The sequence below is a fragment of the Vipera berus genome (genome assembly GCF_964194415.1).
Source record: "Vipera berus genome assembly, chromosome: 5".
NCBI classification, from domain to species: Eukaryota; Metazoa; Chordata; class Lepidosauria; order Squamata; family Viperidae; genus Vipera; species Vipera berus.
In genome coordinates this window covers 3,580,846-3,596,912 of record NC_138207.1, presented here as the reverse complement: position 1 = coordinate 3,596,912, position 16,067 = coordinate 3,580,846, and the positions used below count along the sequence as shown (strand labels likewise).

Sequence of the window (16,067 nt, the reverse complement as noted above, 5' to 3'; positions counted from 1 at the left end):
GGGGATTAAGGGGGGTTAAACCGGGAACTCTTTATAAGGGTTTACATCGTGGAACCATTAAGCCCTGTCTCATTTCCTACAACCAAGCATGTCATAGTAAAGATTCCTTTTGGACTAAAAATTTGACTCCAAGAGTTTTTGTCTTCCTAAGACGTGGTTTGGGGTGGGTCCTGACACCTGGACTTCAACTCCCAGAATTCCCCTTGGCAACTTTAAGACCTGTGGACTTTAAGACTTGTGGATTTCAAACTCCCAGAATTCCCCTTGGGATCTTTAAGACCTGTGGATTTCAACTCCCAGAATTCCCCTTGGCATCTTTAAGACCTGTGGACTTTAAGACGTGGACTTCAACTCCCAGAACTCCCCTTGGCAACTTTAAGACCTATAGACTTCAAACTCCCAGAATTCCCCTTGGGATCTTTAAGACCTGTGGACTTTTAAGACTTGTGAACTTCAACTCCTAGAATCCCCCAGCCAGCATGGGCTGCCTGGGGAATTCTGGGAGTTGAAGTCCACAAGTCATAAAATTGTCAAGCTTGAAGACCCCTGGTAAATAAGTTGCTTGTCTTGTCAAGTCTTCCTGGTGGTTCTTGTCCTGCCTTCAGGTGCTTTGGAGAAGAGCTTGATCCCCTCTTTTTTGTGGCAGCCCCTCAAATATTGGAAGACTGCTATCACGTCACCCCTGGCTCTTCTTTCCCCAAGACTAGACAAACCCAAGTCCTGCAACCCTCCTTCATACACTTTAGCCCCGCTAATCATCTTAGCTGCCCTTCTCTCCGCTAAGTCTCATTAAAAGAAACACGCTTCAACGAAAGGCCTGGCCAAAATCAAAGCCTCTTCCAAATTTCTCCTGCGTTATTCTTCACTCTACAGGTAATAATAACAATAAAGGAGGAGGAGGAGGAGGAGGAGGAGGAGAAGGAGAAGAAGAAGAAGAAGAAGAAGAAGAAGAAGAAGAAGAAGAAGAAGAAGAAGAAGAAGAAGTATTAGTAATAGTGGTAGTAGTTGGAAGGGACCTTGGAGGTCATCTAGTGCAACCCCCTGCTCAGGCAGGAAACCCTATACCATTTCAGACAAATGGGACGAGCCGAGGAGTTTAGTCATCATCTGACGGACAAAATCGCTCAGATCCGGACCGGCTTGGACTCTGACTGGGCAGAGTCTGATGTGGAGGAATCAGGCGGTCTTGAGCACGTTATCTGGACTGAGTTCGACCCTGTTTCCCCTGATGATGTGGACAGGATCATGGGGAGACTGAGCTCCACCACCTGTTTGTTGGATCCGTGCCCCTCCTGGCTAGCTTATGCGGCTCGGGAGGGAACACGAGGCTGGTTCCATGCAGTGATAACTGCTTCTTTGAAGGAGGGTGTCTTCCCTGCCGCCTTGAAGGAGGCGGTGGTGAGACCCCTCCTCAAGAAGCCTGCTTTGGACCCGGCTGTTTTAAACAACTATCGTCCAGTCTCCAACCTTCGCTTCCTGGCGAAGGTTGTTGAGAGCGTGGTGGCGCATCAGCTCCCTCTGTTCCTGGAGGAAACTGATTATCTGGACCCGTACCAATCGGGCTTCAGGCCCGGACACAGCACGGAGACGGCATTGGTCGCGCTGGTGAATGATCTCTGGAGGGCTAGGGACAGGGGTTGCTCCTCTGTCCTGGTCCTATTAGATCTCTCAGCGGCTTTCGATACCATCGACCATGGTATCCTGCTGCGGCGTCTCAGGGGGTTGGGAGTGGGAGGCACCGTCTTACGGTGGTTCTCCTCCTACCTCCAGGGCCGCTCGCAGTCGGTGTTGACAGGAGGGCAGAGATCCGCCCCGAGGTCTCTCATTTGTGGAGTCCCTCAGGGGTCGGTTCTCTCGCCCCTCCTGTTCAACATCTACATGAAGCCGCTGGGCGAGATCATTCGTGGTTTTGGGGTGGGGTATCACCAGTATGCTGATGATACCCAACTTTTTCTTTCCACCCCGAACCAACCCAGTGATGCCCTCTCCGTGATGTCCCGGTGCCTGGAGGCGGTCCAGGTCTGGATGGGGAGAAACAGGCTTCGTCTCAATCCCGCCAAGACTGAGTGGCTGTGCATATCGGCGTCTCGGGTTAACCAAGTTATTCCACCTCTAATGATGGGGGGTGAGGTGTTACCCCCCGTTGATAGGGCTCGCAACTTGGGCGTCCTCCTGGATTCACGGCTCAATTTTGAAGATCACATAGGAGCCGTGACCAGGGGGGCTTTTGCACAGGTTCGCCTGGTGCGCCAGTTGCGTCCCTATCTGGACCGAGACGCCCTACGCACAGTCACTCATGCGCTTGTGACCTCCCGTTTGGACTACTGTAACGCTCTCTACATGGGGCTGCCCTTGAAGACCACTCGGAGGCTTCAACTGGTGCAGAATGCGGCCGCGCGAGTTGTAATGGGGGTTTCCCGATACTCCCATGTAACACCTCTACTCCGCGAGCTGCATTGGCTTCCGGTTGCCCTCCGGGTGAAATTCAAGGTGCTGGTTATCACCTATAAAGCCCTATATGGCCTGGGTCCGGGTTATTTGAGGGAACACCTGCTGCCGGCATCAAACGCCCTTCGCCCAGTGCGCTCCCACAGGGAGGGTCTGCTCAGGGTTCCGCCGGTGAGAGATTGCCGGCGGGTGACACCCAGGGATAGGGCCTTCTCAGTGGGAGCGCCTGCCCTCTGGAACCAGCTGCCAGTAGAGCTGAGGACTGCTCCCGACCTCCGATCATTCCGCCGGGGCCTGAAGACCTGGCTCTTTGAGCTCTCGGGCCCAGGCTGAGGGGAAAATTTTAACTGGGGTTTTAATGTACAGGGTGAATTTAATGCTTTTTAAATTGGTTTTAACTTTTGTATGTTTTGATTTTAATTCCCTGTAAACCGCCCTGAGTCCTCAGGGAAAGGGCGGTATACAAATGCAAATATTAAATTAATTAAATTAAATTAAATGGCTGTCCAGTCTCTTCTTGAAAACTTCCAGTGTTGGAGCATTCACCGCTTCTGGAGGCAGGCAGTTCCACTGGTTAATTGTTCTCACTGCCAGGATAGGTTGCTTCTCTGTTCTCGCACCCGCCTCCCTGGCCCAAGGCCCCTCACTCACCTTTGGGCAGAGAATCTCGGTCTGCTGGATCATGATCAGGGCCGAGGCAATCAGAGCCCCCTGACGCACGTAGTTGACGGGATCGTTTGTCATGGGCTCCAACAAATTAATTGCTTCCTATTGGGTGGGGGGGGGAGAAAAAAAGAGACAACTATTAAAACTGTATACCTTTTAAGCGCCAGGCTTCATCGCCGCGATGATCCGATTAGGATCTTCAAGCAGGGGGCAGCTGATGAGAGGGATACCCAAAAGGACAACTGCGCGACAGGCGCTTGAGAAGATCAAACTTTTTAATTTCTTGAAAACGAGGCTGGCGGGAGAGTGAAGTAAGCCATTTGTTTCGGGGGATAAAAAATAATAATAAAAAAATGCTTATTTTCGAGATCACTGGGCTTCAAGGCTTTTATTTTCAATGCTGCCGCTCTCAAGCCCACCTCTGAAAAAACACCTCCGGTTACCTGTCCTCACTCTTTCCGTGAAGGTTAATTAAAGCTTTAATTAAAGAAAGGTAGAGCCAGTTTGGTCTAGTGGGGAAAGCACCAGGTTAGACACCTGGAGACGGCGAGTTCTAATCCCATCATAGGCAGGAAAGCCAGCTGGGTGACTTTGGGCCAATCGCCAGGAGGCAGTGAGTTCTAGCAGGTTTAATCTGGTTTAATCACTAGGAGATTGTGAGTTCTACTCCCGCCTTAAGCAGGAAAGCCAGCTGGGTGACTTTGGGCCAATCGCCAGGAGACGGCGAGTTCTAGTCCCGCCTCAAGCAGAAAACCCAGCAGTGTGACTTTGGGCCAATCGCCAGGAGACAGCGAGTTCTAGTACCATCATAGGCAGCAAAGCCAGCTGGGTGACTCGGGTTTAATAAACAGGAGACGGTGAGTTCTAGTCCTGCCCTAGGCATGAAAGCCAGCTGGGTGACTTTGGGCCAATCACCAGGGGACGGTGAGTTCTAGTCCCGCCTTAGGCAGGAAAGCCAGCTGGGTGACTTTGGGATAATCGCCAGGAGGTGGTGAGTTCTAGTCCCGCCTTAAGCATGAAAGGCAGCTGGGTGACTCACCAGGAGACGGAGAGTTCTAGTCCCGCCTTAGGCACGAAAGCCGGCTGGGTGACTTTGGGCCAATTGCCAGGAGATGGAGAGTTCTAGGCCCACCTTAGGCACGAAAGCCGGCTGGGTGACTTTGGGATAATCGCCAGGAGATGGTGAGTTCTAGTCCCGCCTTAAGCATGAAAGGCAGCTGGGTGACCTTTGGCCACTGCTTCTCTCTCAGCCCAACCCACCTCAGAGGGCTGTTGTTGTGGGAAAAATAGGAAAGAATGTTCGGTATGTTGGCCACCTTGAGTTATTTGTAAAAATTATAAAGGTGGACCCATCCATCTTCAAAGTTGAGAGACACTGGTCTAGAGCCAGATAATGAACTCATCAGTTAAATAAAGCGCAGACAAATGCCACAGTCATGGCTTACTTTTTCCCTGCTTGGGCCCTCCCAACAACTTCCTTCTAATTATGCCGTTACCTTTTATAAGCGGAGTCGGACTGGTGTTGATTTAGGGGTCCTGACCTCAACTCTTGATGTTGTTGTGTGAGCTCACAATTATTTATAGAGGGAGGAGGACGGGAGTCCCGCTTGAGTCTAGCTAAAACCTTAACACAATTTCCAGTCTTTTTAAGTTCCAACCTATTAACTCCAGCCTTTGCTGTATGTTGATGCAAGAAGACGCACTGACATAAACAGGCCTTCAAGCTCTTTTATTTCCTAAATAAACAATAAAAGTGCAAAACTGCAGCCAGGCAGGTTGTTATCCCGACTGCACAAAGTTACAGAGAGATAAAGCAGACATGGGCTAAATGCTTGAGCTAAACTGTTGCCCATTTTCTGTCCAGTTAAGGGAAATATCGTCAGTGAGAGGAGAACAACATAGTTTCTCGACCCTCTCTAGACTCTGTCCCCCCCCCAAAAAAAGATCTGAATGTCCAGAAGCTGAAGATTTTTCAAGAAACCGCCGAGCCAAAGAATGTGTCTCTTGGATAAATAAAAATTATGGGTTGCAGAAGCAGAGATCTTGTTCTAGAATATAGTCCAAGAAAATAACTGGGAAGAATAACTATGGAGCAAACTTTAAGTCTTCAAACTTGGCCCTTTTATGACTTGCGGACTTCAACTCCCAGAATTCCTCAGCCATCATGGGGGAACTATGGCCCTTCATGACCTGTGGACTACAACTCCCAGAATTCCTCAGCCAGCGTGGGGGAACTATGGCCATTTCATGACTTGCAGACTTCAACTCCCAGAATTCCTCAGCCAGCGTGGGGGAACTATGGCCCCTTCATGACTTGTGGACTACAACTCCCAGAATTCCTCAGCCAGTGTGGGGGAACTATGGCCCCTTCATGACTTGTGGACTACAACTCCCAGAATTCCTCAGCCAGCGTGGGGGAACTATGGCCCCTTCATGACTTGCGGACTTCAACTCCCAGAATTCCTCAGCCAGCGTGGGGGAACTATGGCCCCTTCATGACTTGCGGACTTCAACTCCCAGAATTCCTCAGCCAGCGTGGGGGAACTGTGGCCCCTTCATGAATTGTGGACTTCAACTCCCAGAATTCCTCAGCCAGCGTGGGGGAAACTATGGCCCCTTCATGACTTGCGGACTTCAACTCCCAGAATTCCTCAGCCAGCATGGGGGAACTATGGCCATTTCATGACTTGCGGACTTCAACTCCCAGAATTCCTCAGCCAGCGTGGGGGAAACTATGGCCCTTCATGACTTGTGGACTTCAACTCCCAGAATTCCTCAGCCAGTGTGGGGGAACTATGGCCCCTTCATGACTTGTGGACTACAACTCCCAGAATTCCTCAGCCAGTGTGGGGGAACTATGGCCATTTCATGACTTGCAGACTTCAACTCCCTTAATTCCTCAGCCAGTGTGGGGGAACTATGGCCCCTTCATGACTTGCGGACTACAACTCCCAGAATTCCTCAGCCAGCGTGCCTGGCTGAGGAATTCTGGGAGTTGAAGTCCAGAAGTCATAAAAGGGCCAAGTTTGAAGGCCCCTGCTTTCGATCAATATTTCTCACTTGTAGCAACTGTAAGGGGTGAGGACTTCAATTCCCAGAATTCCTCAGCCAGCAGGCACTAGAATTATATCATTTCTTTAAATTCACCCAATGGAGTTTCTGGGAGCTGTGCCTAAAATACTAAGCAAATAAATTTTGGCTTACAAAGGCCAACTTGGCTGTACAGGTAGTCCTCGACGTACGACCACAATGGTGCCCAAAATTTCTGTTGCTAAGTGAGACATTGATTAAGTGAGTTTTGCCCCATTTGGCCACCTTTCCTGCTGCAGTTGTTAAGTGAATCACTGCAGATGTTTAAGTCAGTAACCTGGTTGTTAAGTGAATCTGGCTTCCCCATTGTCGGAAGGTCACAAAAAGGGATCACATGACCCCAGGAAACAGCGGCCATCCTAAATATGAGTCAGCTGCCAAATGTCTGAACTTTGATCACGTGACCCTGGGGGAATGCTGCAAACGGTCGTGGGAAAAACGGTCATAAGTCCCTTTTTTTCAGGGCTGCTGTAACTTTGAACGGTCACTAAACGAATTGTCATCCTATACATCTGTCTGCCATCTTGCTGTAAGCCGTTGTATATGAGATGGGGGGCAAATATATTAAATAATAACAACAACAATAAATAATCTTACTAGCACCTATATGAGGACACAATTGAAAGATATTTAAGTACAACGTAGACCAAGGCTTTTCAACCAGTGGTACGGGTACCGCCTGTGGTACTTTGGCACCTGGCAGGTGGTACGCCACCATCCTAGAAAAGTGGTAGCAGGGGAAGGGAATGAGCTGAACCAGTGGCAGCACCACACAAGCCTGAGCGAGAGACGGCTGGAGCTGCAGGGCTGTCGGGGTTCAGCGGAAGCGCCAGGATCAGCGCCAGGATCCAGCTGGAGCTCGGCACTGATCCTGGCGCTTCTGCTGAGCCCAGAAGAAGCGCCGATCAGCTGGAATGTGGCAGCATCTCCAGGGTCTTGTGATTTACATCCAGATGCTTGGCAACTGATTCACATTTATGACGGTCACAGTGTCCCAGGGACATGTGAAGGGACCAAAACCTGCTGCAACCACCCAGCAGACAGGGACTACCTGTACTTCACTTTTTTTCTTTTAATTTTATTTATTATTATTTTTTTTGGTCCTCAAGTTTTTGACACCTTGCTAGGCGACTTGTGGTACTCGGATATTGCCATATCCTAAAAGTGGCACAATGGGTGAAAAGGTTGAAAATGCCCCGGCCTAGACAACCGAAAGATGGTTTCCCAGAAAATTTACAGATGTTATATGTACATTTTGTCACATTCTGTCCCGTCATAGAATGTATGTTAATTTTCTGTTTTTCTTTTTGTCACATAAAGTAATACTAATAGCAGTGCTGTAGCCAGGGAAGTTGAATCATGTCCACTTTTGTTTTTAAATGCACACTTAATAAAAAAAAATTCAATTAAAAAACAACAATAAATAATGTTGTGCCAGCTGCTTACATTAACCCAGCTTGTCTGTCTCCCTGTAGATCTTCTGGCCCATCATCCCCAAGGCGAAGATGGTCCATGGGGCAGGGCAAGGAGTGCTGTGTTTTGATTCCAAACATCAAAGCTGGGTGACCTTGGGCCAGCCACTTTCTTTCAGCCCTAGGAAGCAGGCAATGGCAACCCGCTTCCAAAACTTTGAAAGAAAATGGCAGGCTGGAAAGCAAAAGACGAGTTCCAGTTCTGCCTTAGCCATGAAAGCCAGCTGGTTAATTTTGGCCCAATCACCAGGAGACGGTGAGTTCTAGTCCTGCCTTCCACATGAAAACTAGCTGGGTGACCTTGAGCCAATTACCAGGAGATTGAGACTTCTAGTCTCACCTTCCATATGAAAGCTGGCTGGGTGATCTTGGGCCAATCAGCAGAAGAGTTTGAATTCTAGTCCCGCAGTAGCCATGAAAGCCAGCTGAGTGACTGTGGGCCAATCACAAGGAGACTGTGAGTTCTAGTCCCGCCTCAGCCATGAAAGCCAGCTGAGTGACTCTGGGCCAATCACAAGGAGACTGTGAGTTCTAGTCCCGCCTTAGCCATGAAAGCCAGCTGAGTGGCTCTGGACCAATCACAAGGAGACGGTGAGTTTTAGTCTCGCCTTAGCCATGAAAGCCAGCTGAGTGACTCTGGGTCAATCTCAAGGAGACGGTGAGTTCTAGTCCCGCCTTAGCCAGCTGAGTGACTCTGGGCCAATCCCAAGGAGACTGTGAGTTCTAGTCCCGCCTTAGCCATGAAAGCCAACATAGTTACTGTGGGCCAAACACAAGGCGACTGGGAGTTCTAATCCCGCCTCAGCCATGAAAGCCAGCTGAGTGACTCTGGGCCAATCACAAGGAGACTGTGAGTTCTAGTCCTGCCTTAGCCATGAAAGCCAGCTGAGTGACTCTGGGCCAATCACAAGGAGACTGTGAGTTCTAGTCCTGCCTCAGCCATGAAAGCCAGCTGAGTGACTCTGGGCCAATCACAAGGAGACTGTGAGTTCTAGTCCCGCCTCAGCCATGAAAGCCAGCTGAGTGGCTCTGGACCAATCACAAGGAGACTGTGAGTTCTAGTCCCGCCTCAGCCATGAAAGCCAGCTGAGTGACTCTGGGCCAATCACAAGGAGACTGTGAGTTCTAGTCCCGCCTTAGCCACGAAAGCCAGCTGAGTGACTCTGGGCCAATCACAAGGAGACTGTGAGTTGTAGTCCCGCCTTAGCCATGAAAGCCAGCTGAGTGACTCTGGGCCAATCCCAAGGAGACTGTGAGTTCTAGTCCTGCCTTAGGCTTGAAAACCAGCTGGAAGACTTTGGGCCAATCCCTTCTTCTCTCAGCTCAACCCACCTCACAGATTTATTGTTACGGGCACATAGGAGGAAGAAGGGGGTGTTGGATATGTTCCCCACCTTGAGTGATTTCTATAGATAATAAAAGTGGGATATAAATAAAGAAGAACAAGAATTTGGCTACACGTGGCCTTACCTTGTTTCCTGTCCCAGCACAGCAGATCCCCAAGGCCATAGCTGCTCCATAGCGGACATGCGGGTTGTAGCTTTCGGACAACAAGGAAACGACACTTGGACATTGTTCAGGAGTCCTGGATAGGAAAAACCAAGACAATAATGAAGTTTTTACTGAAGAAAAGCCGAGGAGCGTTATCTTTACGAGCTGAATAAAAAGCCTCGCCACCCCAAAGAGTGACACAAGCAAAGTATCCCAAAGGTGCTAATTTTTTTTCACGAGGCAACTGGGCTGTGTTTTTCTTTGGAGACATTTTGCTTCTTATCCCAAGAAGCTTCCTCAGCTCTGGGGGAATGGGAGGATTTATACTCCTTACAGACAGCTGGTCATTTGCCTCCTTTTTTAGAGAGTCGTCGAGGCCACTTGGAGGCTCAATCTGTGCCCTCAGGGCCACTTGAGTGGTGCAAATGGGTGTGGAGCCTTCTTGCAGAAAGGCCTGTGCTGTAGACTGGACAACATCATCCATCTCTAGTCCGCAACACAATTCCTTTCAGCAGTTCCAAGAAGGCTCCACACCCATTTGCACTACTCAGGTGACCCTGAGGGCACAGATTAAGCCTCCAAGTGGCCTCAACGTCTCTCTAAAAGAATGCAAATGACCGGCTGTCTGCAAGGAGTATAAATCCTTCCATTCCCCACCATCTAATCAGAGCTGAGGAAGCTTCTTGGACGAGAAGCGAAACATCCTCAATAAACCCCAAGAAAGTCCAGTTGCCTCATGAAAAAACACCTTTCGGATAACTATGACCTGGATCGGGGGTCCCCAACCGGTACCGTGGACCAGTACTGGTCCGTGGCATGCCAGCGACCGGTCTGCGCAAACAAGCAAAGCCTCATCCGCGGGATGCAGGCAGCACACAAAACCACGCACCCTCCGGTCCGCGGAAAAACCTCTTTCCACAAAACCGGTCCCTGGTGCCCAAACGGTTGGAGACCTGAATGCCTGAGACTCTCCATAGACAAAGACAAATCTTGGGTTTTTCCTGCTGCCTCTTTGACTAGGACCTCTGAGTAGTCGTGTAAATAAGGAGGTGAAGAGGATCAGCCTTGACAAGCTGAAATGGATTCTCACCACTCAAGGCAGCTGCAGGTATGAAGACTGTAAACGCTGCCCCGTACGCAGCCATTTGTCACCTTCTTCTCAAACAAAGTTCACAAGTCGGCAAAAAAGAAGAAGAAGGGGAAAAAAAAGAAATCTGCTCTAAACACGCAAAGTGACAGAGCCTTGAATAAATGAACCCAAAAGTTAAAAGGAGAAATGCATTTTTAAGGCCCGGATGCCAACCCCGCTTGGTACTGCCTGGGCATTTGTTCAAGGAGCAGATTCCTAGAAAAATTTTTTAATGGTCTCGATCTTTCTTTCTTTCTTTCTTTCTTTCTTTCTTTCTTTCTTTCTTTCTTTCTTTCCTTCCTTCCTTCCTTCCCTTCCTTCCTTCCTTCTTGAAGGACCTTCCTTCCTTCTTGAATCCCCCTTGAAGGACAAGCTCATCCAGCAGAAATGACATCTGCTTGAAATTGTCCCTCTGCTGAGTAGCTAAACATATCTACTTACAACAGTTCATTTAGTAACCGTTCGCAGTTACGACGACGTTGGGGGAAAAAAATGACTCACAACCGGGTTTTTGCACTTACGACCTTTGTGGCATCCCCGTGTTCATGTGATTAAAATTTGGGTGCTTGGTGACTTGATTCATATTTATGACGGTCCTGTGGCAAGAACGGTCGTAAAAATGGGATGCAGCTTACTTAACCCCTGCCTTGCTTAGCAACGGAAAAAATTGGGCTCCATTGTGGTCGTAAGTTGAGGATTCCCCGTATATGTTATCCATTTAATTTCTGGAGCTGCAGATTGTTGACTTGCATTCGGGATCACTTCTGAAAGGGCCGGACAGAGCAACGAAAGAAAAATAAAAGGATTTTGGGATGTTTTAATGATAGAAGTTAGGAATATATAAAATAGTTCCTCTTGGGTTTTTTTTTTCCCTTTGTGCATTCCATATTAGGCCTGTAATTATTTTGTCTAAGTGGATTGTCAGTTTAGCACAGTGCTAGGCCACACACAATGTCTCCAGCACAGGGTGATGGATGCAACTCATACCTCTGGGGCTTACTTAACAAAAACCACCGTGAAAATCGTGCTTGTGTGTGTTATTAGGTTGGCAGTTTCTTCCTTTAAAGTTCAGGCGAACCTAGTTAAGTTTACAAGTGGGAGAAAAACTGATCCACAGAGCCTCTCTCTCAGAAGTGTGAAAAATAAATCAATAAAAATAAAATAAAAAATAAAAAATAAATAAATAAAGGGAAGGACGAGGGGGTACAGGAGAGCAGTGCTCCAGTATCTCAGGGGCTAACCCAAAGAAGAGGGAGTCAAGCTCTTCTCCAAAGCGCCTGAAGGCAGGACAAGAAGCGACGGATGGAAACTAGTCAAGGAGAGAAGCAGCCTGGAACTAAGGAGAAATTTCCTGACATTTGGAACAATTAACCAGTGGAACAACCTGCCTCCAGAAGCGGTGAATGCTCCAACACTGGAGGTTTTTAAGAAGAGGCTGCACAACCATTTGTCTGAAATGGTATAGGGTTTCCTGCCTGAGCAGGGGGTTGGACTAGATGACCTCCAAGGTCCCTTCCAACTCGGTTAAACATCAATATCCAACTGGCTTAGGGGGTTAAATATTAACAAGTCCAACTTCCTCAGCACATCAGCCATATGTTGCATTTATTGTGGTTTCAGTTCGAGAACATATGTGCAAACACACAACCCATAAAAACTCAGTAATTCTTCAGCTGATTACAAGTATGTTTCAGCCCTGCACTTTTTTTTTTAACTAAGGAGAAATTTCCTGGCACTTAGAACAATTAACCAGTGGAACAAGCTGCCTCCAGAAGTGGTGAATGCTCCAACACTGGAAGTCTTTAAGAAGAGACTGGACAGCCATTTGTCTGAAATGGTATAGGGTTTCCTGCCTGAGGATGGGGTTGGACTGGATGACCTCCAAGGTCCCTTCCAACTCTGTTATTCTATTCTATTCTATTCTATTCTATTCTATTCTATTCTATTCTATTCTATTCTATTCTATTCTATTCTATTCTATTCTATTCTATTCTATTATCTCTGTTCTATCTCTGTTCTATCTCTGTTCTATTCTATTCTGAAATTTACTGACAGTGAGAAGGTTGGACTAGATGACCTCCAAGGTCCCTTCTATCTTTATCCTCCTCCTCCTCCTCATCATCATCATTTTGTTTCATTTCGGTACTGGAAGCAGCGAGCCCAAACTTAAAAACAAAGGGTGGAAATACAAGCTTTCTATACAGACTCCTGCCAATTATAATATGAATGTGATTGAATATAGCAGCACAATATTTGGATATAACAACACGTGACGCGGTTAGTAATTAGGGTGGAACTACAAGTGGTCCTTGACTTACAACAGTTCGTTTAGGGGCCGTTCTAAGTCGCAACAGCACTGACTTTTGACTGTTTTTCACACTTGACGACCATTGCAGCATCGCTGTGGCCACGCGATCAAAATTCAGACCCTTGGCAACTGACTCACATTTATGACGGTCGCAGTGTCCCGGGGGTGGGGGTGTCAGGTGATCCCCTTTTGTGACCTTCTGACAAGCCAAGCCAGTGGAGAAGCCGGATTCACTTATGAACCGCGTTGCTAACTTCACAACCGCAGTGGTTCACTGAACGACGGCGGCAAGAAAGGACACAAAATGAAAGGCGAAACTCTCTTAACTTTCTCACTTAGCAACAGAAGTTTGGGGCTCAGTCATTCTGGTCCTAAGTCAAGGACTATTTATATCTACTTCACCAGAGGAAATAAAGGCAAATAGGAAGTCACTTTTTTTTTTTGGTTCTTCCCTCCAGACGAGACACAACACCCCATTTTCCCCGTGGAAATAATTACATTTTAAGGAAGAGGACAAAGAAGAATTGCCAGCATGTAGAAAACTCACACGCACAATGGAGCCTAGATTTAATTTGCGATCTCTCTCGCCTTTTGCCTTTACCCAAAGTAGCTGTTTTTCAGAGGCACGGAAGGAGAAATTGGCCAAACAAATGGAAACGCTCTGCAAAAAAAATCCCTGCTTTAATTGTTCTGCTTTTCCTTTATCATTGAAATGTTATAATCCTTCCTTTAAGGCTCCCACTGTTTTGCTGCCTAGGAATAATTTCCTTTTGACTTCTCCAAAACACATTTAATGGGCCTCGTTCATTTCTTTCCTGGCATTGTACATCGCTAATTTTGAGTAAGGGTGCTCACGTTTGAGTATTACCCTCTGCGTATAATAGGCACTTTGTTTGTGGTTTGGAAGTCCATGTGAGGTGGGGTCATTGGGGGTCTCTGAGCTTGGCTTGCAGACGTTTTGTTACTGGGGAACTTCATCAGTGCAAGAGGGAGGAGGAGGACGAGGACTGCGGGGTCCTTGGTGCTCTCTGAGCTGGGTTGTTTTCTTGCAGACGTTTCATGACCCAACTAGGCAACATCATCAGTGCAAGAGGGAGGAGGAGGAGGAGGAGGAGGAGTGTGGGATCCTTGGTATTTTCTGAGCTTGGTTGTTTTCTTGCAGACGTTTCATGACCCAACTAGGCAACATCATCAGTGCAAGAGGGAGGAGGAGGAGGAGGAGGAGTGTGGGATCCTTGGTATTTTCTGAGCTTGGTTGTTTTCTTGCAGACGTTTCATGACCCAACTAGGGAACATCATCAATACAAGAGGGGAGAAAGAAAGAAAGAAAGAAAGAAAGAAAGAAAGAAAGAAAGAAAGAAAGAAAGAAAGAAAGAAAGAAAGAAAGAAAGAAAGAAAGAAAGAAAGAAAGAAAGAAAGAAAGAAAGAAAGAAAGAAAGAAAGAAAGAAAGAAAGAAAGAAAGAAAGAAAGAAAGAAAGAAAGAAAGAAAAGATTGTGGGGTCCTTGGTGGTCTCTGAGCTGGGTTGTTTTCTTGCAGACGTTTCATGACCCAACTAGGGAATATCATCAATACAAGAGGGGAGAAAGAAAGAAAGAAAGAAAGAAAGAAAGAAAGAAAGAAAGAAAGAAAGAAAGAAAGAAAGAAAGAAAGAAAGAAAGAAAGAAAGAAAGAAAGAAAGAAAGAAAGAAAGAAAGAAAGAAGGAAGGAAGGAAGGAAGGAAGGAAGGAAGGAAGGAAGGAAGGAAGGAAGGAAGGAAGGAAGAAAGAAAGAAAGAAAGAAAGAAAGGCGAGGAGGAGGAGGACTATGGGGTCTTTGGTGTTCTTTGTGCTTGGTTGTTTTCTTGCAGACGTTTCGTGACCCAACTAGGGAACATCATCAGTGTTAGAAAGGAATGGATTTGGACAAGCAGCCTACTCAAGGATCCATCAAGACCACCAACACTGACAGGACAGGCTGTCTAAAATGAGGGCAACCCCCCCCTCCCTTCTAGCGCTGAGGATGTTCCCTAGTTGGCTCAGGAAACGTCTGCAAGGAAACCACCCAGGACCCCAGATAACAACCCAACCCAACCAACTTCACAGGGCTGTTATTGTGGGTAAAAGAGGAGGAGGAGGAGGAGGAGGAGGAGGAGGAGGAGGAGGAGGAGGAGGAGGAGGAGGAGGAGGAGAGTAATAATGTACGTTCGCCACCTGGAGTTACTCGTAAAAATAATACAAGCGGGATTAAAAAAAACAATCCAATAAATCAAACCGATGCCCCATTTGCCAACACGCACGCAGTCCTCCACTTAACGACAATTGAGCCCAAAGTTTCCGCGGCTAAGCAAGGTAGAGCTGTTCAGTGGGCCGTGCCCCGTTTTACGACCGTTTTTGCCCGCGTTGTTGAGCGAAATCACCGCAGCTGTTAAGCAAACCTGGCCTTCCCCATTGACTTTGCTTGTTTGGAAGTCGGCTGGGAAGGCCACACAATCAAATCCCATTTTGATCCGGTGGGCCACGGGGAGGCTGCAAGCGGCCGCCTAAGCGTGAAAACCGGCTAGAAGCGCCTTTTTCCCAGGGCCGCTGCGGCTTCCAGCGGTCGGTAAACCCAACAGTTGTAAGTCGAGAACCACCTGTAGTAACAATTTACCCTTTGCTCTTGGTGCAGTAATAATAATAATAATAATAATAATAATAATAATAATAATAATAATAATAATAATAATAAGAAGAAGAAGAAGAAGAAGAAGAAGAAGAAGAAGAGGAGGAGGAGGAGGAGGAGGAGGAGGAGGAGAAGAAGAAGAAGAAGAAGAAGATGATGTTCTTCTTCCTGACAGTGAGAACAATTAACCAGTGGAACTACCTGCCTCCAGAAGCTGTGGGTGCTCCAACACTGGAAGTTTTTAAGGCCAGCCATTTGTCTGGAATGGTATAGGGTTTCCTGCCTGAGCAGGGGGTTGGACTAGATGACCTCCAAGGCCCCTTACAACTTATTATTATTTATTATTATTATTATTATTATTATTATTATTATTATTATTATTATTATTATTATTATGAAGAAGAAGTAGAAGAAGAAGGATGCTTGTTTGCTCGCTCGCTAGCCGAAGCCCCAAAGAAAGGCTGAAGGCTGCATCTGGCAGAAAAAAGTGCCCGAAAAGCCGTGCGCACTAAAGAAAATTAGAGAAGAGGGAGAGAGAGAGAGAGAGAGAGAGAGAGAGAGGGAGGGAGGGACGGGATGGGTCCTTTCTAACTTTGCTTTTAAGCTCCGAAGCTGGAAGCGACGAGCGAGTCACTCAACAGATGCTTGTAAATTGAGCCGGTGGACGCACGGAAAGCCGGGCAGAGATCAAAGCAGCGCTGGGAAGCATGGACCAAGTAACGTAGAAATAGCTAAAATTGCTAAAAATAAATAAATAAAATGACAGCCGGACAAGGGGAGGGAACCTTTAGTTCAAGTGCTCTCCTCCTCCTCCTCCTCCT

The 16,067-nt window shown here is 47.4% G+C and overlaps 1 protein-coding gene across 1 annotated transcript in view; it reads right to left on the bottom strand.

Annotated features, from left to right (window-relative positions):
- The window catches only part of PSMD1 (proteasome 26S subunit, non-ATPase 1), a gene marked incomplete at its 3' end in the record, with an annotated part of 137,063 nt that overhangs the window by 42,462 nt on the left and 78,534 nt on the right, over positions 1-16,067 (bottom strand). Inside the window, exons 17-18 of the mRNA XM_081329967.1 lie at positions 9,147-9,261; positions 3,100-3,216 (exon numbers count right to left, since the gene is read on the bottom strand). Coding sequence (XP_081186093.1) covers positions 3,100-3,216; positions 9,147-9,261 — 232 coding nt within the window. The remainder of the gene's footprint in view (positions 1-3,099; positions 3,217-9,146; positions 9,262-16,067) is intronic.